Source organism: Ordospora colligata, assembly GCF_000803265.1.
Source record: "Ordospora colligata OC4 chromosome Unknown contig_09, whole genome shotgun sequence".
NCBI classification, from domain to species: Eukaryota; Fungi; Microsporidia; family Ordosporidae; genus Ordospora; species Ordospora colligata.
In genome coordinates, this window is record NW_014575399.1 from 1 (window position 1) to 22,109 (window position 22,109).

Sequence of the window (22,109 nt, forward strand, 5' to 3'; positions counted from 1 at the left end):
GATGCCTAGACCAGTAAAGGTTAGTGAACTTTATCCAAAGTTAGAAGGAATGCAACAACTTAACAATAATGTAAGAAGTAAACTTTGATTGATTAGAGAAGTGAATGGATATGTAAATGTTTGTATTTGATACGAATGGTATGATAATTACAATAAAGTGAATGTAATATAATAATCTGATGGTTTTAATTTATAACGGTATATAAAATAAGGTAAGGTATGCAGAATACCATGCAGCAGACACAAAAAGAAACTAAAACTTCCATCAAAGTTGGTTTATTTGGAATTAAGCTAATTCGTACAAGTAAGACTACACAAACATCGGGTTGTGTTCATCATGAACCTACATCCCACATGCTTGAGTTAACGTTTAATGATAGTAGTATACCTCAAGAAACCAGCCTATACAAACCAAAAACGACAATAAACAAACAAGAACTGCAATCCAAAGCTGGTGAAGATCAATTTGATGGAGTGACCGTTAATGACAGTGAGAATATAGAAAATATTTTGATGGAAATGGAAAAAGAAATCGAAAAAAACCCCAAAGAAATCAAAAAAGAAATCAAAAAAATCGAAAAAGAAATCAAAAAAGAAATCAAAAAGAATGGGATAAATGAATATGTAAAAAAACTGATCTCAGAACCTAATTATAAGACTAAAGATGTATATGAAAGCAAACTATTTTTATATATAAATCTAATTGATATTGCTAAATTAAAAAAAATACTGGGAAAATATTTTAATTTAGAAGATCCATTATTAACAACAGAAATTAAAAAAGAACTAAATTCAAAATACCCAGGATTGAACATAAACGAAGCTGATGATATACTTAGGGTCACTGTTAATTTTATTATTATGATGTATATGCGTCAGAAAATAGGTAATAAACTACAATGTTTATTCAAAATCGACATCGAAATAGATATATTAATAAGTAAAATGAATCCTAAAAAAATAGTGTGTCTTGAGATTAAAGATCATAACATCATTCCCACCCTGGTTTCTATTAAGGAATTAAGTAGTATAATACCATTGTATAGTAATATCCTCAATGAGGGATTAAAAAACTTTTGCAATAACTGTGATTTAATAACAATATTATTTAATCAAGAAATACCATCAAATATAGTTAATATTATGGTAGAATTAGGCAATGAAAATGTTGAAATTCTCAAAAAAATCATAGAAAATATTGACGGCAAATATAAACAATCAGGGAGTACTGATGCAGTTGATTTGAAGATCGATACAGATCTTTCTACTTTTTCAGCGCATGTGCATTGTCTACCGAATGAAAATATAATGTATACCTTTTTAATATATTTGGTATACAATCGAAATTCTCTTCCATGGGAATATCTTATAAAAAATATAGAAAATGAAATTATTCAAACAAACAATAAAGATTCTAACGATTCGCAGAAATCAAGTGATGAAAAATTGCCTGAGGAATCTGCTCAAAATGAAAATCGTGATAGTTTAACAAATCATTTATGCTTCCGATTTATTTTTTTGGTTTATATACTAATGATTATTTGTATTTCTAATGATAATAAAAAAAACACAGTAACTGCAGATCTTCTAAATGTTATGGTATAGAATCTTAAGAATTATCAGATTCTAAAATATTACCGGTTTTGAATTAAACAGCATTAGAATGATTGATCGTAATAAAACGTATTATATTTATATTTTGATGCTAAAAGAAAGGTATTGAGAAAATACAATAAATTTTAAGGATGATGCCTGGAATGAGCAACAAAGAAGACAACCAAGTTATTTTGAACATCAAAAATCCTTCAACGAATGAGGAAGCAAATATTAGAGATAAAATGGGATCTGAAGTAATTACTGATCCTGAGCTTGAGTATACAATAAACAAAATGAAATCTGAATATAAAGCAACAGAAGAAACGTTTTCGTTGATACGTATGGATAAAATGCGTATCTGCATGGTGGCAAAATCTAAATATGAAAGCGCAAAGAATTCCAAGCAAAAAACACGGATGAGATAGAAAAGCTAAATATTGAGTATATTAATTCGAACATACTACTTTATTGTTCAATATATGAATATATAACAGCTTGTATAGCACATATTAATGAATATGAATGCGTTATGATGCAGTATCAACTTGAACGCACTATATCATATATTTATCCACCGAAAGAACAATAATTACTTGCATTTAAGCCATTTAAATAGTTATTAAGCATGTTGTTGTAGTTGAGCAAGTAAAGTTTGATATACTAAATTAATTATTAAACCATGTTTATGCAAAGTGAAGTTGATACAAATATAACTGTATTCGTAAAATAATTGTATAAATCCCCTGGAATGGAAAATAATGAGATACTTGAATATCTGGACGATATACAATCAGAAATAGACGATGAATATGAAAAGTTTGCAAAAGAAGACTTTGAATGCAAACTAAGATGGCATAAAATGATTAAACCGCTTTTTGTGAAATGCAGAGAGTTTGTAAATAGATTACCTGGCATTTCGAATACATATTGGGAACAAGTGTTTTTGAATTATGAAATAGCAAAAGCACTGCTTCCTGTCGATGAAGATGACAACATAGATGCCAAGTGGATAAAAAAGCTAGAAGTTGACTATCTCGACGGGTATATGTACAGAGTCCATGTTGAATTACATGAAAATAGCTTCGTAAACAATACTACACTTACAAAAAAGATCTGTTTGAATGAAAAAAGAATCGAAACAACTGTAATTCAGTGGAAGAAAGATGAAAAATGGTCGATTTTTGAATTTTTTGAAAGTTTAACTGAAGATCTTGAAGTATTTGACATTCTCTATGAAGCGTATTTCAACTCGGCGTTTTACTTCTTGACCTCTCAAACAAATTAATTTACATAGCTAGTAAACAATAACATTAATTCAATCCAAATTTTATTTAATTAATCTAATATGATATTTTCTTTCAGTAGTGTGTATTTTTGATCAAATTTGATTACAGGGCATTTGACCTTTCCTTTCAGACTTTCTATCTTTGATTTAAGCTCTCCATTTGGAAGAGAATCGGTTATTCTGCCTTTGTTGTTGAATAACAGTTGAGGAACTTGTTTAAGTAAAAACATCCCAAACTCCTGATGCTTTACACTAGAAAGAATTGATGCAATAAAATAATCAATAAGTAAGCCGTGTATTGCATAACTGTTTTTCAACCCAAGTATTCTTTTGAATGCAGGATAGAACAATTTGTCTATTGGATCAAAGTTTACAACAACATCTAGTATTTTCTCAGACACAATAAATATATTCTTTTGCAACTCAATTTCATCCAAGTCTAGTATTCTTCGATATGCCATTCTTCTTCTGCCAGAAACATTGAGACAATAAAAAATCTTTTCGACATCGTCGTGCTCCTTCTTGTGGCTGATTATTTCTTGCAATTTGCCCACTCTTGGCTTGTCATTCTTGACTCTTCGCTCCTTTGCTTTCTGAAGGCGAAACTTCTTAAACACCCTTCCCATGCGTATCTCTAAACCATAAACTAAATCTTGAAATTATTTATTAGTTTGTAGTAACCTCCTTTAGATCCATTGCTAGACTCATCTTGCTCAGAGTCATTCTTACTTTTGGACTGAACTTAAATATAAGGAACGCCATGGACAATGCAAGAGTCAACAATAATGAAAATACAATCAGCATCACCAAAGAGCTATTTGAAAGATAGCATCTGTTTAGAAATGTTATGCTTCTGTTCATAACACTCTTGGAAGATCCTCTTGAAAATATTGTTATGTTATTGAAGTGACTCAGCAGTATTCTAAATCCAGGTGATATGCTTTTACTCTCACCAAGAGTAGCATAAAAGAGCGTATCTATAAAGAGAAACGGGCATAAAAACAGCAAGTATGAAAATGGATACAGGTATTTCATAAACACATACTTTTCATACAACTCTTCAAGCTCTATGCTCAATGAAAATGGTCTCAAAAACGTTGTGAGGACAAATGCTGCAACTCTGCTGATGTTTAACGGATATGCCTTGGATGAAAACGATTTGACTGCAATCATAAAAACTACCATAGAAAGAGGCATTGCAGTAATCATCAGCACAGTTCGTGATGTCAGTATGTCCCTGAACTGTGTGAATCCAATAAGCATGCAAAAGAACAACGACCTCAACAATGAAAATCCGCATTCGTATATCAATATGGATACAAACAACGAAAACTGACTGTAATCGCATCGAAACATCTCCTTCTTCAATAGTGCCTCGTTATCAAGGAAAGAAGAGTCATTAAATATCGAAAACGATGTTATGAACGGAATCAGATTGTATGAAAGGAAATCCATAATATCTGCATACATCACGCCTAGCCTTGGATACACTTTTATAAGGAATACCTTAAGGTCATCTATATATCCTTTCCCATTCTCAGAATATAATGGAAACATCTTGCTAATGAACATGAAAACAGAGTGCTTCACTTTACAACATAGAAATAAAAATAAGAATGCCAGCATTGTCAGCTTGAACAGCAGTATATTTGATATCATTCCGTTTCTATAATCGATCTTAAACTGTCTATTGAGCAAATACCATACATGTTTCCATAAAAATACCGTGGCTATGCAATACTCGCTTGATTTTTCCATTACTTTGGAACTTGTAATTTGTGTCTCGGCACTGTGCTGTTCAGAAACCAACGAATCTGCTTTGATCTCAAAAAGACACTCTGCAATAGATAATTCAGATCGCTTGCGCATTCCATTGATTTCAAGAAATCCCTCCAATCCTGATACAGGACCCATATAAACCATTCTCCCCTTATTCAAAAACATTATGTCATCAAACATGCCAAGCATCATATTGCCCGGCTGATGCACAGTCATCAAGATGATTTTGTTCTTCGACTCTGCATATTTCTTCAGGATTTGGACAATCTCTAGCGCTAGTTGTGAGTCAAGTCCACTTGTTGGCTCATCAAGAAAGATTATATCTGGCTCTGCTGCAAGATCCATCGCAAGCATCAGTCTTCTGCGTTCACCACCAGAGATAGCTCCTACTAGAGAATTCCGTATCTTCTCCAGTCCCATTTCACTTATTATCTCATCCATAGCTTTACTAATCCTAAAGTCTTTTGGCTTTGTTTTCCCTCTGAAAATGAAAGAGTATCTTATGGACTCCTCAACACTCAGATATGGCGAAAACGTATCAAATTGCTCCATGTACGAAACACTCTTTAGCCACTCATATGCAACCCTTTGTTTGCCATTCAGCGATATAATTCCTGAGGTTAGTGCATCATTACTTACCCTTCCAAGCAGTAGCTTCAGAAAGGTTGTCTTGCCACTTCCGCTTCCTCCCATAACTGCAGTAAGTCTTCCTGAGCATACTTGTCCAGATATCCCAGATACTAGCTCTATGTACTCTTTATTTGCATCTAAGCTTCTGCATGGCACTTTCAGAAACACATCTTCAAACTTCAAAGCCATCTGCTCCTCCATGGCCTTTCATGAATCAAACTATTTTGATTACTATAGGAGAAGTAACAGTCAATCGCTTTTCATTCCCTTATGCGCCGTTTTCGCTTTAGTCTAATTGCCATCTCTATTAAAGATTATTGTATTCTCAAAATCTCAAAAGGCTAATTCAAAAGGAGAAATAATTTGCCCAAAAAGACAAACATCAGAAACTATAGAACTCATTTATTTTTACCTTGAACATTCACATTGATTCCTCGGGTCTCAACATACAACTGCGTGCTTTTATCCATTCTAGATGAATAGCCTTTCCTTGTGATATATGTCTCCTCATCCTTCAGAGTAAGATGTCCCTTCAGTGAAATCTCTGCGGGTTTGAAAATTACATTCTCAGCCTCTTGCGGCACAGCCTCTCTCTGCATTACAACGCTTTTGAACGTCTTAAGCAGCTGTGACGGCTCAAGATTGGTCGGATACTCTCTCATCCTTTCAAGCTCTGTTAATCTCCCGAGATATGAAATGTAATGTGTATTGATAACCTGGAACTCTTTCTTCTCAAACGCATGAAGCTCATTCAGTGCATTCTTGTATTCACATTCAATCTTGTTACGAACATCATTGATGTTGTTCTGGAACATCCTCACATTCTTTCTGAACTCAGCAACACAGTCCTTTAAAACCCTTTCCTCGTCAACCAGCTGCAGATTCCCTGTCGTAAGCATCCTCTGCAGACTATCACACGCCTCAACATAATTCAATAGACTGTGCGACCCATTTGGAAGCTCAGAATGATTTCCATTTATCTTACACTTCGTACACACAGGAATCAGGCACTCTTCACAGAAGTAATCAACCATCGTCTCAGGATGGCTCTCACAGTAAATAAACTTCTTCTTTCCCACTTCATTGAAGTAATATCTTACATGTCTCTTCAGAAAATGGTCGTTGTGCACCTCAGCGTCACACATCTCGCAAAAGCTTGCTCGCTCTGCAGGGCAAAACGAAACAGATTGATTCGTCCGGCATCTGTCACACACAAAACTTCCTTTACTCCTCATCTCTAGTTCCACGTCATACTCAAAAGTCACATCAAAAAGTGGCAGAACCTTGTTTGTATCCTTAATTGCATACAAATACTCCTTCATGTCCATCTGCGAGTCAGGAAGAAACCCAACCTGATATCCATGCTCACTCGTAATAAACGAGTCGTAATGTCCCGGAGGATTCATCTGCTTCACATACTCTTTAGATACATATATCGACTCTCCAACTGCAACTTCACAGAACTTCACATTGTGAATAATCGAATCTGCCTTAAGAGGAACATTAAAAACAGGAAAATACGTCGTAGGCCCTATCTCCGCACAAAAACCACGGATTCGCCGCGTATCTCCAAACTTCTTGTTAAATGCAGCCATCTGCTGAGCATCGGCAATATCTTCAAGCTTCTCAACCTTCAATGTCGCACTATCCAGCAGATACTTCAGCAAATACTCAATGTCATGCATAGGGGATTAAAAAAACAAAACAAAACAAATCAATATCACATATAATACATAAATACCTTCAGGCACATCCTGCATTAATATCCCTGCATGGCCATCAAATCTCTTTTATCAGAGATCTATTCAGTCAACAAGCAGGCGTATTTGGACAACCACAGTATGTACGCGTTCAAACGAATAGACAAGAATATGCGTGTCAAGAAATGAAAAAATAACATCTCCACGCAATGCTTCAACAACACGCAGATCCTTCGATCTTACCAAGACTCTTAAAGAGTCAATTGTGTGATCCACAACCTTTGATCCAGCATATCTCAGTTCTGTCCGTACCATTCCAAACGATCTAAACACCATATTTCCTTCCTTATCTGCTGTAATCTCAATATCATCTCTACTCAACACTTTAAAATCGCTTATTAAAAGGCTCATTAACAAAACACCGCCTTGTATTCTATGTATACCATCAAAAATCCGCACGTGTCTTTCAACCTCTATCTTGTCATCACTAACATCAATCTCATATTTATACTTCAGCTTTCCTTCTTCAAAGACAAACTCTCTGGTTTTCTCAAGCATTTCCATCAGATCCTTGATACGTACAGTAAACTCACAATCACACTTCGCCGGCATCTCAATCAGAATGTTCTCAGAACACATTCCAGCTCCAGATATAGTTACTTTAGATGAAAACTTACCAACAAACACAAGTGCATCATATAACTGCGATGAAAGCTCAATAACCCCCATCCAAATAATGCATAGTTCTAAATAAATAACAATAACTCCGTTTATTCTTCTTTCTTACATAATATCAAAAAAAGCTATTGTTCCTCCATTGATCAATACATCTCCTACAAACACTTCCTCAGATCCCTCGGCTTCGATGTATCCCTCCTTCAAGTAGGTGTTCACATGCATGTCAAAACTCTCAAGCATTCCACGGTACATCTTGTTATTCAGTGTCATCACTTTTACATATTTATTCCTCGAGTTCTTCAGAACATCAAGTGCTTGAAACTCCATTGCAGGGGCCTTTATACTTCAAATCATTATCTCTGCTCACGCCTCTTCTGTTTCAAAACAATCATTTCATTCGCAACAATTTCATCATTCTTCAAAACTGTATCCCCTCTGTACATAGCTTGCTTGCTAACTGATACTCCAGTTCGGTCATAAACCATTTTCTTCAACATCTTAACACTCATTGCATCAAATACAAGCTGCTCATACTCAGTCTTCACTCCCTTATCAAACACAACAGTCACTTTTTCTTCTGCTACAGAAGTTTCTTGACCGCACTTTGCTTCTTTGAGATGCATGCTCATAGTATTGGCTGGCACATTTATATTACAAAAAGGACACCTTCTCTCCTCTGTCTTAATTGTTGCTTTTTGCATTCCATCCATAAGCTCATACATTGGACCACTACTATCGAGAGTATCCACAAGCTTGAACTTGCAAAACTCAGAAATTACATGGTTCTTCTTGGGAAACCTCTTCCTCAGCTTTAGAAAATCATACACTTTTCTACTTTCCAATTGATGCATAACATTCATATAGTTTTTCTTAATATGCATGTATATTGAATTCAAATCGCTATTAATGGCATTTATTTGGCTTTCGTCATCAAAGGTGTTATCTAAACATGCTTTCAATGCAATATCTTTTATTTGATCAAAATTATTGATATCTGGATATAAAAGTGTAAATTCATACATGATGGGCTGGCCATTCCATGCATATCATAAATAGGCAAAGCCATAGCACAACTTATTGCATATGCGTAGTTACATTGTTATCATAATGCAATAAAAAACTCGCATAATGCTCCACACATTATATAAATAACGCATTGAATGGCATGCATTGTGCCTTACATATAAACAACAGAGCCACAGACCCTCCATGACAGACAGACAAAACACTGGCGATAGAAGATACTACGACTCGCCTGAAACCAGAAATAGAATAGGAAAGTCTGCAAGAGTGGTGCTTAAGGAATGCAATGGAAATATAGACATGTTTCTCAAGAAAATAAAAAAGATAAACATCGAAATGTCTGAAAAGCGCAAGGATGAGAACACAAGCGAATATAAGAAAGAAAATATATAACAAGTGCCGAATGAATTAAATTTTGTGTTGGTTTATTCTTTGATCATGTGTCATTCTATCTCATGCATTCAACTTGCTTAATTACCTCAAAAGCATCACTGGAAATACATTTTCCATTTACGATGTAGTTGTCAAGGATCAGGTGCGTCTCTTTGAAGTTGTAGATGAAGTGGAGTTCACACACTTTGCTGAAAAATCTGTCGTAAATCGACATGAGGTTGTTTATCAGAGAAAGTACGTACATTCCATTTTCATTTTCAGCGACAAATGCAATGAATATGTCGCCGAATCTGTTGAAAACAACCATTTGCTTGCCATCCACAATGTTTTTTTCTACATGACTTAAAACAATCTCTTTGATATCCTCATCAGAAAGTGAGCTTTCATACGTCCTCTTCAGTCTTGTTTCTCCGCTTGAGCTGAATCCGTATATCTTCTTGATCATGCTCGTAAACACTATGATGTTTATCAAGCATCATGAAACATTCTTAATAAGAATCATGATGCACCCCAATGGGATCATTGAGCAGCACAATGCTTTGTGAGGAGGAAATAGAGGAGTTGAAAAACAGCACTGTGTTTGATTACAGAGAGATAGAAAACCTATACGAAAGGTTTCAGTTTTTGGACAAAGAGACACATGGGTATCTGACATACAACGAATTGAACAACATTCCTGAGTTTCAGTCAAATCCGTTCAGTCAGCTGATCATGCGAAGCATAGAAAAGATGGTTGACTATGACAGGATGACATTTCCACACTTCCTTGCATTTCTGGGAATATTTTCTGAAAAGAGTGATGTGAAGAGCAGGGTGAAGTATCTGTTTGACATACTTGATCTGAATGGAGACGGAAAGCTCTGCAGAAACGTATTTATTAGAGTAGATAACATAATGGGTCAGAGTGGCCGAGAAGAGGATGTCAAAAGTCTGATGGATAGCTACGATAGAGGAGGTAAAGGATATATGGATCTGGTAGACTTCACTGAATTCTATGAAAGCAGTCCATCGATTGACAGGAACATGATTATTGACTTTTCTAAGAATCTGAGACAGCGGAAGCAAGTCGGGTTTATGCAGATTCTCTGGCCATCGAAGCATGAGGCATGAACTAAGCCTTGATTGTGTAATATCGCTAATAAATGGTTTTTATTTACATGAATGTGTGAGTATTATGGATAAGATTGCTCTTTGTATTTGTATGTTTTGTAAAAGTGTAGCAAGATGGCACATGAAGAGCACGACATTAATCAATTTGGAATGGATGACCCACCTGGAATGTTTTTCAAAAGACATGCAGAACCAGTCAATAGATGCATAGAAGAAGAGCTAGACATTCTATCGAACCGATTGAATGATTCCATATACTATGAAGACAGGCTTGATGCACTGAACGAGATATTGAAGGCTTCAAGGACACATCCTGTCGAAGTAGGTATTTGTGCATTGCAAAGCGTAATAAACTCAATGAGAGAGATGGAGGATGTATCCATACATATTGAGGTGATAAAAAACACTCTTGAATGCAGAAGCAGGATGGAGTTCATCGACATTATTGTAAGCAATCACTCGAGTCTGGGTGCAATATGCAGCTGCATTCAGGAAAATAAAGAAGAAGAAAATATTTACGACCTTTTATACGAGCTGAGCATATCAGAAGCATTTCCAAAGTGCATGCCAAAAATACCGAATGCAGCTTATTACTGTGTTCATATGGTAAAGAAGAAAAAAACAGAGCTGATATCCAGACTGATTGAATGCGATGTCAACTTTAAAAAGGAACTCACGTTTGCAGAGGTATTTGAAAATACACTGGAGGTTCTTAGAAATGGGTTTTCTAAGGAAATGATGGCGCTACTGGTTCATCTTTTAAAAGACTGCACATTCAACCAAAACTACTTCAATGAACTGAATTGGGATGCCATACTAAAGTATAGAGCTACACATCAGAATGAAACAGATCAGGTTTTGAGTTCACTCATAGATCTGAAGAACCCAGACTTTCCAAGGATCCAATGCTCAGTGCATAAGCGAATTGAAATGCAATCGCTAGTCAATGCATGTGAGTGGCGCCTTATATATCTTATCATAAAAGATAATGCTCAATATACGCAGGAGGCACTCTCGCTGATTTCTTCAGAAAACATTGCAAATGCATGTAATCAAAAGGCATTCACTCGAAGGAATGACGCATATTTGCTAGCAGACTATCTTTTGATGCACGACTCCTTTGATCTTCCAGAGCATGATTCATACAGAATATATACTCTAAAGTGCTTTCATGGCAGACAGCTATCTTTGGAATCAATCGCATCAAAAATGATAAGTGAGATAGATATGCTTGATCGCATAGATGAGTGCAGTGTTTTGGACTTGTTGGTATTTGTTATCTTCAATTTTCAGGCATCTTGGGCAGACAAGATCACCATCAAGCTTGTTGAGATATTCAATGATTACACACGACCAAATATACACAGGAGTCTATGCCTGATTGCTCTTATGATGCTAGATACGCCAATAGATTCAATAGGAGTAAACCAGTATGCTGCTGCACACATCCTCAGAGAAACAAGGCTTCAACTGTGTTCGCTATCACAGCATCCAGAGCTCTACATGACCGATCACATGGTAGATACCTTAATAGATAATGTAAATGATTTAATACTCACGAAATGCACTTGAATTCCAAAATAGCAGAATACCAAGATGAATACAAAACAAATCTTGTGGATAAATCTCACTAAACTGATTCTGTGTTCAAAGTCCTGGTTATTTCTTTATCAAGATGTCCAAGGAATAATGATATATCTCTGTCAGTGCAAAGAATATGCGTGCCCTCAGGTATACACACCGTTGAGGAATTACCTACAAGCTTCAGCTTTGGTAATATGTCGCATACACCGTATTCGTCATTACCAGAAACAACAAATAAAACCCTAGTATTTGTGACATTCAGATTCATAAAAAAATCATCTGGCAAGTAGCTTGAAAACATATCCTCCTTCCCATACCTGCAGAATAGATCCATGAATCTCTGCACTTTTATATACATACCTCTGTATTTAATGATTGCATCACTGCTCATATCACGTACCTGGACAATATACTTATCAAGATCGTTCATTATATGTTCCTCATACTCCACATCACTGACCGCTCCTTGCAAAACAGCAAGCTTGACGCTTGAATTCCCAAACACTTTCAAATAATGAAGAATGTCCTGACATCCTGTTGAATTTCCCACAAGAACCACATCACTCTCAATCTTCATGAGTAATTCATTCAGGTCTTGCGCATCATCATCAATCGTAAATAATCCAAAATGTGGATGTGATCTTAGCTGTGGAATAATAAGTCTATAACCGTTGTTTGTGCAGTGCTTTTCAAGAGAGACCGTAAACATATCCACCGTCATATTTGCTCCTAGGCCTCCAATATACACTATATTCACATTGCTTTCCACTAAATTCGAGTAGGCCTTAAGATCACAATTCGTATCATAAACAAACACCTTGCCACAAAGCTCATATTCATTCATCTATGGGCAGAACATCTCCTCATATAACAACAATCATCCAAATACTAAACACATGTCTTTGTGATATACACGTCATTATCATTGCTTGTCAAAGTCCCTTTATATCCTTACAATTAAAAAACCTTTATAATTCGGATTTGATAAAAATATTGTGAATTGATGTTTCTCAGATAAAACTCTTCTCCACTCTTCACTTCACTTGTCATGCATGCTAAACCACCACACAATCCTTTTGTGAACCAAAACCCTCCCCTTACAACTCTTCCTATCAATCTATCACTTTCGTCATAAATAAATGCACATCTATCAATATGGCCCTTTTCCAGCTCGAATATCACAAAAGATCCAATGTTGTCTGCTGCTAGATACATTAAGTTGGTGTCAATATGCATCTTCTTAGACATCGGCGTTCTTTCATACTTTTCTCGCATAGGATCCACGTATGAGCGTTCAAACTCTTTATAAAGACTGCTGTTGGGATAATCAAAAGGATATACCATATATTCATTTTCAAATGCAAGTCTTTGCAGCTCCTCAACACATACAGGCACAATTCCTGTATTTATAATATCCTGCCAAAGACCCATCACCTGGCTCCTCTTGACAAGAATCTTTCCAGACTCATGCTCAGACATACTTCTGATATATAAAACTCGATCTACTTCTGTATCCATTGCATCATCAACACTTAAATATCTCTGCTTGCTATATATTTTTGCAAATCTGCTTGAACTCTCGGTAATTGTGTCTAAAAACATCTCATCAGCCTTTATAATCGACAAGCAGCATTCAATTCTACTATGCTCTAACGATCCCTCAATACACATTTTCAAGAATTCTAACTCAGCAGAAATAATGACAAAATATTTCTTACTCACAATCACTTCAAGAATAATATTTCTGAAAGCAATCATTTGGATAATATCCTCAATCTCAAGATTGACTCCCAGTTCAGATGCAAATGACATTATACTTTCTTTTTCATAGACAACAACTTTCTTATATGACTCGTCAAAAACATATCCTCTGTTTTGTGACTTGTATATGAATTTGCTGCTCTTAAGCCGTCGCTTCAATGGAATTGATGTGCCCCATGTCTTGACCATTTCAAATCTTTTTGCATACCATGTGTGTGTTCTTAGTCCGTGCCTGTCTTTCTTTCTTATAGTTTTTCTTCGGCGTACTCGCTTTTCATGGCTTCTTGTGCGTCTTCTCAGATAGAACGGAAGTCTCTGAAACAGCATGGACTTTCTCCTATTTGCATCAATAGCAGCTTCTATTGCCTGTATTTCTTTTGTTCGCTCCTTCACAAAGTCTATTGAGTTGATTTCCTTGTCGTTCATTCCGAGGGAGCAAATTTTGTACAACCTTGGATGTGCCATTATGCATGAGCAATGTTCTCTTTTTTAACAATCCAATGCAATGCATGAATACAAGCTATTAATGCATTATTAATGCGTTCCATCACATACAAAGACAAAGTAGAGTCATTGAATGCCCTAAAAGGTATAATGGACTGTACAATTACAGCACGCAATTCGATAATCATCGACAGGATGATGCAGGTAATCAAAGCGCCTACTATTTCAATTAACACAATGTATACGGTTTGTATTCAGGTGGTTTCTACTGACAAGACGGCTGTTCTTGAATTTATCCTTGGCAGCAGTGTGTTTGAAAGCCTGACTTTGAAGAATAAGCATTTATCGATTCCAAGACAAAGATTCTACATGAAGAAGATGAAGCATCTAAGAATAACTACAAATGAGTATGTAATGATGTTTGAGTATGTATTTGAGGGGTATGTGTTTAGAAGGAGTGTTTTCCATGCATATGCACAGCCATTTGAAGTTGGATCTGAGCCAAGGATGTATGTGATAGGCCTTGATCCAGGGATGATGAAAGCGATGTGCAAGGAAATCCAGAACGAAAAGGTTGAAGTAAGAATATCTAATGGAATGGGAGAAGTGCGTGGTAGCAGGACTATGGTTAGGTTTAAGATGGAACGCACAGATGAATGGAAGGCAAAGGGAATAGGAAAGAATCTCAAGAGCATTTTTGAAACATCGGATTTGTTCCATACTATGAAGATGGAGTATGGACCACAGAGCTCATCTATGAAAGTTGTGTTTGTGGGAGACAGTGTTGAAGCAAGTTTTTTTAGTGCATTATACACAGGCAGTAAGAGTTAATGGATGATGATTAAGGATTTTAAATAATAGTAAATACTAAGGTATTCATGAGCAATAGAGTGGATTAACAATAGAATGGATGTTTTTGAATATTATTAAGATCTTGAATGAACAGTAGAGTCAATAATGGTAAATACTAAGATTATGTATTAACAATAGCATAACCAATGTTGACAAGTAAAAAGATTATGCATTAACAATATAATAACCAATGTTAATGAATAATATAGATGTTGAATGAACAGAACAGTAGAGTAACATAAATGTTGATATAATTATTTGTATTGTTGATGCTGTGGCATTTATAATTATGTTGAGTTGTGATGAATGTGATATTAAATAGATAGATGGATGGATTCAAGTTGTGTGTTTTGAAGACCCCTTAAATGAAATTCAACAAAAGATGTCTGACTGCGTTTTCTGATGAAAGCCCGTTCATGGCGATGGGAACAAAGAGCAAGCTATTTGATACGTCGTTTTCGCTGACATCTGAACTGTTTCTGTATGATTACAGTCTTGGCATACAGTATCCGTCACTACAGACAGACAACAAGTTTTATAGATTGAAGTGGTGCGAGGGGAAAGGGCACAGTGTTTTGGCGACTGGCAATGAAGAAGGAAAGATGACTTTATATACAGCTGCTCCAGAAAAGGGAGTCTCGTTTGAAATGCTCTCGAGCTGTAATGTTTTGGAAGGAAGTGTTCTTGGACTTGACTTCAATCCGTCGAAGGAGGTACTTGCGGCTGGGTCATCGAACGGGAAGATTATATTTTGGAATTTGAACAAGCTTGATAGCCAGTACACAAGCGATATATCGATTTCGTCCAACATTACATGTCTTGCATGGAACAAGAAGGTGTCGAGGATCCTCTGTGCAGGTACAGATGATGGAAAGATACTTATTTTAGACATACGGGCGAAGAATGTGGCAATGACGCTTGGAGGAGATGGGATAAACATTGTGAATGATGTTATGTGGCACCCGAGCGGATCAACTTCTGTGCTTGCTGCCACAGACAAGAAGGCACTGCAGTGCTTCAACCTAAGCTCTGATAGCATGTGTGAGATAGGAGAGCATGAGAATGGGATGATTGGCCTGTCTGCTATTGATGAGTTGCACATTGCAGCTGCGTCAAAAGAGAAGATAAGCATAATTGAGATGTCTGATAACAGAGTGGTTGATACGATTGATGTTGATGGAGTAATTGAGATGAGCTTTTCGAAGAAAGATCCATTGATGGCGTTTTCTTATGCATCTGGAACCACTGAGGTAGTTCCTAGGGTAAGCATGAATGTGGTTCCACGATACTCTTCATGCATTATTGGAAATAAGGTTATTGCAAAGGAAACTTATGTGATTGAGGACGAATACCTGGACAATGTTGAGGAGGATGAGTTTCATAGGAAAGTTAAGGAGTTGCTGTACAATAATGGGAAGTATGAACTAAACAGAGAAGAACTGGGTGAGCTTATGTTAGAAGAGTGTATGAAGATGAATGAAGGATGCTCTGGAGATGAAGAAGATTTGAGCAAAGGTATTGAAGGACTGAAGCTTGATGCAAAGCTTGATCTTTGTGATCCGTTGACTCTATCACTTATCAGAGGAGACATGGAGGAGGCGTATGAAAACGCAACAAAAAGCAAAAAGAAAGTTTCTTTATCGCTTCTACTTGCATTGGCAAAGGACAAGGATGAGTTTCCGGAGTGCCTGGATAGCTTTGATGACATGTTGATTTTACTATCGGTTACACAGGTAACTTCTGTGTTTTCAAAGCTTTTAGAGAAGATATCTGCAGATCAATGGCTAGTTTTTCTTGCAACGATCAGCTTTTCGATGCTAGATGATGAAGATTTTGTTGAAAACTCATTGGAGATGGCAGAGAAGTTGAGAGATGAGCAGAAGTTGTGTGTGTATGCGATTACGAACGATCTTGAGAAGTATTTTGAACTGAAAGCGTCTATGTACAAGAAGCCAACAAATGTGTATGAGGTACGTGAATTTTTCCAGAAGTATAAGGGCTTGGTCAGTGATTTGGAGTTGATGGGAGGAGCATACAAAGATCAGATGATTAATGAGTATTTCTGGTATGGAATAGCACATGGAGAAAAGGCGCCGGATATTAAGTATGATGATGTAGGCATAAACACGTATCTTGGGAATTTGAAGATCCATCATACTGTTGGTAGTAGAAGTTTAACTGAAAGTGAGAATATTTATGATGTGAAAGATACGCATAGACCTACTGTTACTAAACAAGGGTCTCAAAATATACATGAATCGCAGAAAGTGATTACTTCTCCAAAGCATAAGGATGCGAGTGTGTATGGAATGTCTCAGAAGCATGGAGAGTGTGACTCGCATGTACAGAATGATTTAAAAAGAGGATCTATGATTACGGAAGCGTCTTCAAGTGGCTTGAATAAGATTAAGACCACGCCACCGATGCCATTGATTGGAGGCATTCCACCGAGGCCACAAGTATCTTCAACACCGAGCCTAGGAAAAGTGGACAGTAAATCACCTGCTTTACAAACACCACAACCTCGTGCAAGCATTCCAAGACCTGGATATGGCACATCAGGGTCATCAGCATATGCAAGTGCATCGGAGGAGATACTTTCTAAACTTTATGCATCTATTGCAAGCGCATCTTCTGAATATCTAAATAAATCGCCGTCAACGCCTGTTTATGGATCGATGGCTCAAGGAGCAGGAAGTTCGATGATTGGGAAGGGCACACCACCAAAAATTGGGATCCCTAAGCCTGGAATGATCTCAAGTCCAATGATGAGTAATCGGGAAAGTTTCTTGAAGCCTGGAGGAATAGGCATGAATGGATCTGGAAGCTCTGTTATGAGATCTCCACCGCCTCAAATGGGACATCAAAGTGTGAGTAATGCAGTAAAGCAAGATGACTTGGATTCTGAAAAGATTCTTACTGAGTTTGAGTCTCTGATAGACGACTTAACGGAGAAAGCATCTAAGAAAGCGAACCTGATAATGAAGAGCAAGCTCAAGGATGTGTCCAAGAAGTTTACATTGTATAAGAGTGTGCCTAGAAACACCTTTGGAACGAGTGTGTTGAGAGGATTGAATGAGATAAACATGGAGTTGAAGAATAATGTAAGTGTTGAGGAGATGAAGCAGAATGTGCAGAGGATTGCTTCTGAATGCTCAAAGAGTGGAGAGAACAATGTAGAGATATGGATGCCGTGTGTTTACACGCTATTGCAGATTGTTTATCATCGTGATTAAATGAGATTGTGTTTGATATTTGTGTTGTGTTGATGCAGTAAATAAGTAGGAATGTGTTGTAATCGCAATAATTTTATGTATTAACATTTATTTAATATGTAGAAATATTTATAACATCTACTTTGCATGTTAACATTCATGCTTATAGATATAGTAAACCCCCATTTCACATAGTATGATATATGCAATGATTAGTATCAGCCAGTAAATTGAGGAGCTAAAAGTCAGGTATCGCATATAATTGAGATATCATTTGCTATGTACGAAAAAAGATTTTCCCTGTCCGGGAATCGAACCCGAGCCTGCTGCGTGAGAGGCAGCTATCCTAACCACTGGACCAACAAGGATGTCCATAACTTGGATAATTCAGAGATTCCGACCGTTATTGGTAACTGATCCTTTGCATTATTTCAGCCTTTATGCTTATTAATGCGTTGTATTTCTCTTGTGTTTCATGCTGATTACGATTTGTTATATCCTTGCTCTCTGAAACATCATCAAGCATTATTAAACTGATGCAACAAACACAATGACACAGTACATTCTTGGCGAGCTTATTGGATCAGGAACATATGGAGATGTTTATGAGGCTTTCAACGCAGAAACAAGAGAGCGTGTTGCATTGAAGAGAATAAGACTCAATGAGCGTGAGGGAATGCCAGGAACGGCTCTCCGCGAAATATCAATCCTCAAAAGACTGGATCATACAAATATCATACGTCTCATCACAATAATTCACACTGACACACTCTTGACAATGGTATTCCCATATATAGAATACGAGCTGAAGAACTACATACTAATCCATCAGAATGCGGATAGGATGAACTTGATCGCACAGCTAGCATGTGGCATCGATTATTTACACAAAATGAATGTCATACACAGAGACATCAAACCACAGAACATACTGGTTACACATGACGGAGTGCTCAAAATAGCAGACTTCGGACTCTCTAGAAACATGGAGGTTCGAGTTCCTCCATACTCTAGCGAGGTTGTTACTCTATGGTACAGGTCTCCAGAGCTGTTGGTCGGAAACACAAGCTATAGATTCTATATTGACATATGGAGTTTGGGATGTGTAGTATATGAAATAATGACCATGGAACCTCTCTTTCCTGGAGAAAGCAAAGAGAATCAACTGGCATTGATTAGGCGAATAGCAGGTGCTCGTAAACCACTTATGAAGTTTATTGAGTCGAAAGAAATCCCAGAGACCATTTCAAACATAATAATGGGATGTATCGATCTCAATTACGAGACTAGAATATCCATGAATGAAATATTGCGGTTTTTACATAGTGAAGGATACTCTGGTGTTTATTCAGATGTATCTAGAGATATTGAGAGCGTTCCTGTGATTCATTCAAATTTCAACTCCAAAAGGCCCCAAAACGATGTATGAATGGGGAAAACTGATAGTTGAAAAAAGATTCGGAGATAAGCCGAAGATAAAGCCGAGTGTTAAAAGATGTTCGATTACAGAGTATGGCGGAATCAATCGATTGTCTGAAGAACTGAGCCTCAAGGGCAGTGTAACATCTGGGGGCAAGCCTGCAAATGCCATAGAAGAGCCAGAACAGAAAGGCCAAGCAGAAATTATGGTTGATTATCTGAAAGGGCTTCTTGACTTCTCACTAAGCATTCCTCCTCGAGTGCCTTACGACTCGGTTGATAAAAGCACGTATGCTGAAGTCGAAGAAAGGATTTTTGAGGAATGGCGGAGACGCCAGAAAAGCGATATTTTCGAACGAAACATAGAAATATGGCGGCAGTTCTGGATTACATGCGAAAGAAGCGATACAATAGTTCAGATAGTCGATGCAAGAAACCCAGAGTTCTTTATCAACAACGATGTGCGCAAAATGTATCCTACAAAAAGGCATGTCCTTATGATCAATAAGGACGATTTGTCATCTACAAAAAAACAAATAGAAGGATACGAATGCTTATACTATTCAGCATTGGATATTAAGGCAGTGCCTAAGATTGTTCTTGGTATTGATGGAAGCACGATTGGATTCATAGGCTATCCAAATGTTGGGAAAAGCAGTACGATCAACCTGATAATGAACCAGAAGAGAGTAAAAGTAAGCCAGACGCCAGGAAAGACCAAGGCGATTCAGACCATTCCCCTTGGTTACAAAAAGCGCCTACTTGACTGTCCAGGACTGGTTTTCCCAAGGCACAGCAAGATAGATCTGATGCTCCACGGAATACTAAATGTTGACCAGCTGCTTGATCTGAACAAACATCTTGAATATATTATTGATTTCGTTGGCATCAACAAACTGTGTAGATTTTATTCACTCAAAGGATTTTACAACGATTCACGATACAGCAAGGGAGTAAATTATATCAATCTGATGTCATCTGTGAAAGGATGGGAAGTAGGCAAGTGCCTGAAAATGATTATAAAGGACTTTACTTCTGGAAAAATCCCATATGAAAGGGAGATAGAGAATCTTGAATTGGGCTTTGATTGGTACGTGAAGGAATGATTTAATTGTAGATGATCTGGCATTCACTCACATTTGATAATTTTATGTTCAACAGTAAATAATATTTGCAATTCACTCATACATAACAATTTGACATTCAACAACAAGTATAATTGCTTATTTGCATTACAACAATAAACGATCTGTTTCAATAATACCTTGTTTATTCCCATACATCATCTAATCAACTCCATTCAGAAGAGATGCACATGTAAAGAGCCTGAATCGCATGAAACTTTACATCATCGTCTTCACTATGCACCAACCCAAAAAGAACCTCTCTGACCTGATACTTATTCAGTAGGACATTTATATCTGGCGATACCTTGGCCATCTGGAAAATGTCATTACATGCAAGGCATATCCATGAAGGATTGTTTGATTTTAAGTACTTCTTCAAAACTTTGATTATCTCAACTTTGTTCTTCATCAGCATCTCAAGATTTGCAGTCCAGAAGTCTTCTCTGTGATGGTATTCTGAATCTTCAAAGCGGCCTGAAAACAGCTCGTTGAGATAATTTCGAATGCAGAAAGTTTCTCTGTTTTGCATTATCTTGCTCTTTACCTTCTTAAGATCTGCAATCAAATCCACATCTCCGTATCCACTTTCTAAAACCAACTCAGTACATCGGCAGATGTAGTTGAATCGGCCAGGTGAAAAAACATATCCCTGGTCAAGAATGTTTGCAATGATTGCATAGCAAACCCTGAGGATCTTCTCCCTGGTCTTATCTTTCATCACTACAACAACATCATCAATCAGCTTATCCATCTTCTGGACACACTCCTCGCTGTATGAGGCTATGAGGACAATCATAAGCGCATTGTACTGGACCTCCTTTACAAAAACAAAAACATTAAGAATGTCCTTGAACATTCTGCTTGACATGAGATCCAACTTTCTTGAATCAACACTAAACTCCGAATTCGACTTGTATGATAAAAAATCTATCAACAAGCAGAGCAAGTAATTGCCTTCGTCATAGGACGCATTATCTTTGAGCATCTGTTTGAAAAACGACAAATACTCTTTCCTATGTGCCTTGTTGGCATACATTCTCGTCAAAATCTCCGCACTTTTGTATCTAGAGTAGCTGCTTGAGCAGAAAAGCAAACCTATCAGTTCATCTTCATTCAACACTTCTGGAGATGACGAAAGCACAGAAAATGCTGTGTCTTCACTGCTCAAAAGCAGCGCCATCGTTTCCTTGGCACCCAAACATCTTATTTCATTAAATGTTTTCATACACTCAGTATGCGTGCTTTCAGATATTGAATCTTTGATTTTTGCTTCAAGCTTGTCCAAAAACATTGACCTATCAGGACTTCTACATTAATTGTTTAAGGATCCTTTAGTGTTGATGCAATTGTCATCAAAGAAAGCTTAACAAACGATTGATAATCTTGAGACATTCATGCACAAAGTATTCAGGAATGAATGCTAAACCAAACATAATAAGCATGTTTGGTGATTGGATGTGCACTGTAGCAAGCGCATTGGTGTTGATATCAAGATACAAAAGCCATCCCTCAG

At 36.9% G+C, this 22,109-nt stretch overlaps 19 protein-coding genes and 1 non-coding gene across 20 annotated transcripts; 9 read left to right on the forward strand and 11 right to left on the reverse strand.

Moving 5' to 3' along the window:
- Positions 1 to 219: 219 nt before the first annotated feature.
- Positions 220 to 1,605, forward strand: M896_090010 (uncharacterized protein; the record flags this gene model as incomplete). The annotated part of the gene is made up of 1 exon (XM_014707634.1): positions 220 to 1,605. One exon carries the CDS (start codon positions 220 to 222, stop codon positions 1,603 to 1,605), a length of 1,386 nt encoding a protein of 461 aa, XP_014563120.1.
- A 739-nt stretch (positions 1,606 to 2,344) lies between these two features.
- M896_090020 (uncharacterized protein) lies at positions 2,345 to 2,881 on the forward strand (the record flags this gene model as incomplete). Its single annotated transcript, XM_014707635.1, has 1 exon — positions 2,345 to 2,881. The coding sequence occupies one exon, from the start codon at positions 2,345 to 2,347 to the stop codon at positions 2,879 to 2,881; it is 537 nt and encodes a 178-aa protein (XP_014563121.1).
- A 50-nt stretch (positions 2,882 to 2,931) lies between these two features.
- Positions 2,932 to 3,507, reverse strand: M896_090030 (uncharacterized protein; the record flags this gene model as incomplete). Its single annotated transcript, XM_014707636.1, has 1 exon — positions 2,932 to 3,507. One exon carries the CDS (start codon positions 3,505 to 3,507, stop codon positions 2,932 to 2,934), a length of 576 nt encoding a protein of 191 aa, XP_014563122.1.
- A 40-nt stretch (positions 3,508 to 3,547) lies between these two features.
- On the reverse strand, positions 3,548 to 5,491 carry M896_090040 (ABCG White-like ABC transporter; the record flags this gene model as incomplete). Its single annotated transcript, XM_014707637.1, has 1 exon — positions 3,548 to 5,491. The coding sequence occupies one exon, from the start codon at positions 5,489 to 5,491 to the stop codon at positions 3,548 to 3,550; it is 1,944 nt and encodes a 647-aa protein (XP_014563123.1).
- Positions 5,492 to 5,688: 197 nt separating this feature from the next.
- M896_090050 (uncharacterized protein) lies at positions 5,689 to 6,975 on the reverse strand (the record flags this gene model as incomplete). Its single annotated transcript, XM_014707638.1, has 1 exon — positions 5,689 to 6,975. The coding sequence occupies one exon, from the start codon at positions 6,973 to 6,975 to the stop codon at positions 5,689 to 5,691; it is 1,287 nt and encodes a 428-aa protein (XP_014563124.1).
- A 120-nt stretch (positions 6,976 to 7,095) lies between these two features.
- Positions 7,096 to 7,719, reverse strand: M896_090060 (uncharacterized protein; the record flags this gene model as incomplete). The annotated part of the gene is made up of 1 exon (XM_014707639.1): positions 7,096 to 7,719. One exon carries the CDS (start codon positions 7,717 to 7,719, stop codon positions 7,096 to 7,098), a length of 624 nt encoding a protein of 207 aa, XP_014563125.1.
- Positions 7,720 to 7,773: 54 nt separating this feature from the next.
- On the reverse strand, positions 7,774 to 7,995 carry M896_090070 (putative small nuclear ribonucleoprotein; the record flags this gene model as incomplete). The annotated part of the gene is made up of 1 exon (XM_014707640.1): positions 7,774 to 7,995. One exon carries the CDS (start codon positions 7,993 to 7,995, stop codon positions 7,774 to 7,776), a length of 222 nt encoding a protein of 73 aa, XP_014563126.1.
- Positions 7,996 to 8,021: 26 nt separating this feature from the next.
- On the reverse strand, positions 8,022 to 8,690 carry M896_090080 (uncharacterized protein; the record flags this gene model as incomplete). The annotated part of the gene is made up of 1 exon (XM_014707641.1): positions 8,022 to 8,690. One exon carries the CDS (start codon positions 8,688 to 8,690, stop codon positions 8,022 to 8,024), a length of 669 nt encoding a protein of 222 aa, XP_014563127.1.
- Positions 8,691 to 8,877: 187 nt separating this feature from the next.
- M896_090090 (uncharacterized protein) lies at positions 8,878 to 9,084 on the forward strand (the record flags this gene model as incomplete). The annotated part of the gene is made up of 1 exon (XM_014707642.1): positions 8,878 to 9,084. One exon carries the CDS (start codon positions 8,878 to 8,880, stop codon positions 9,082 to 9,084), a length of 207 nt encoding a protein of 68 aa, XP_014563128.1.
- A 55-nt stretch (positions 9,085 to 9,139) lies between these two features.
- Positions 9,140 to 9,529, reverse strand: M896_090100 (small subunit of clathrin adaptor complex; the record flags this gene model as incomplete). Its single annotated transcript, XM_014707643.1, has 1 exon — positions 9,140 to 9,529. The coding sequence occupies one exon, from the start codon at positions 9,527 to 9,529 to the stop codon at positions 9,140 to 9,142; it is 390 nt and encodes a 129-aa protein (XP_014563129.1).
- Positions 9,530 to 9,597: 68 nt separating this feature from the next.
- M896_090110 (EF-Hand Ca2+-binding protein) lies at positions 9,598 to 10,194 on the forward strand (the record flags this gene model as incomplete). Its single annotated transcript, XM_014707644.1, has 1 exon — positions 9,598 to 10,194. The coding sequence occupies one exon, from the start codon at positions 9,598 to 9,600 to the stop codon at positions 10,192 to 10,194; it is 597 nt and encodes a 198-aa protein (XP_014563130.1).
- A 168-nt stretch (positions 10,195 to 10,362) lies between these two features.
- On the forward strand, positions 10,363 to 11,766 carry M896_090120 (uncharacterized protein; the record flags this gene model as incomplete). The annotated part of the gene is made up of 1 exon (XM_014707645.1): positions 10,363 to 11,766. The coding sequence occupies one exon, from the start codon at positions 10,363 to 10,365 to the stop codon at positions 11,764 to 11,766; it is 1,404 nt and encodes a 467-aa protein (XP_014563131.1).
- A 58-nt stretch (positions 11,767 to 11,824) lies between these two features.
- M896_090130 (uncharacterized protein) lies at positions 11,825 to 12,622 on the reverse strand (the record flags this gene model as incomplete). The annotated part of the gene is made up of 1 exon (XM_014707646.1): positions 11,825 to 12,622. The coding sequence occupies one exon, from the start codon at positions 12,620 to 12,622 to the stop codon at positions 11,825 to 11,827; it is 798 nt and encodes a 265-aa protein (XP_014563132.1).
- Positions 12,623 to 12,735: 113 nt separating this feature from the next.
- On the reverse strand, positions 12,736 to 13,965 carry M896_090140 (uncharacterized protein; the record flags this gene model as incomplete). Its single annotated transcript, XM_014707647.1, has 1 exon — positions 12,736 to 13,965. One exon carries the CDS (start codon positions 13,963 to 13,965, stop codon positions 12,736 to 12,738), a length of 1,230 nt encoding a protein of 409 aa, XP_014563133.1.
- A 168-nt stretch (positions 13,966 to 14,133) lies between these two features.
- Positions 14,134 to 14,814, forward strand: M896_090150 (uncharacterized protein; the record flags this gene model as incomplete). The annotated part of the gene is made up of 1 exon (XM_014707648.1): positions 14,134 to 14,814. The coding sequence occupies one exon, from the start codon at positions 14,134 to 14,136 to the stop codon at positions 14,812 to 14,814; it is 681 nt and encodes a 226-aa protein (XP_014563134.1).
- A 386-nt stretch (positions 14,815 to 15,200) lies between these two features.
- M896_090160 (uncharacterized protein) lies at positions 15,201 to 18,071 on the forward strand (the record flags this gene model as incomplete). The annotated part of the gene is made up of 1 exon (XM_014707649.1): positions 15,201 to 18,071. The coding sequence occupies one exon, from the start codon at positions 15,201 to 15,203 to the stop codon at positions 18,069 to 18,071; it is 2,871 nt and encodes a 956-aa protein (XP_014563135.1).
- Positions 18,072 to 18,346: 275 nt separating this feature from the next.
- Positions 18,347 to 18,418, reverse strand: M896_090170. The gene has a single exon. It is a non-coding gene; the product is annotated as a tRNA-Glu (tRNA).
- Positions 18,419 to 18,600: 182 nt separating this feature from the next.
- M896_090180 (cyclin-dependent protein kinase) lies at positions 18,601 to 19,479 on the forward strand (the record flags this gene model as incomplete). The annotated part of the gene is made up of 1 exon (XM_014707650.1): positions 18,601 to 19,479. One exon carries the CDS (start codon positions 18,601 to 18,603, stop codon positions 19,477 to 19,479), a length of 879 nt encoding a protein of 292 aa, XP_014563136.1.
- On the forward strand, positions 19,472 to 20,575 carry M896_090190 (GTP-binding protein; the record flags this gene model as incomplete). Its single annotated transcript, XM_014707651.1, has 1 exon — positions 19,472 to 20,575. One exon carries the CDS (start codon positions 19,472 to 19,474, stop codon positions 20,573 to 20,575), a length of 1,104 nt encoding a protein of 367 aa, XP_014563137.1.
- A 184-nt stretch (positions 20,576 to 20,759) lies between these two features.
- M896_090200 (subunit H of vacuolar H+-ATPase V1) lies at positions 20,760 to 21,887 on the reverse strand (the record flags this gene model as incomplete). The annotated part of the gene is made up of 1 exon (XM_014707652.1): positions 20,760 to 21,887. One exon carries the CDS (start codon positions 21,885 to 21,887, stop codon positions 20,760 to 20,762), a length of 1,128 nt encoding a protein of 375 aa, XP_014563138.1.
- Between the last annotated feature and the right edge of the window lie 222 nt (positions 21,888 to 22,109).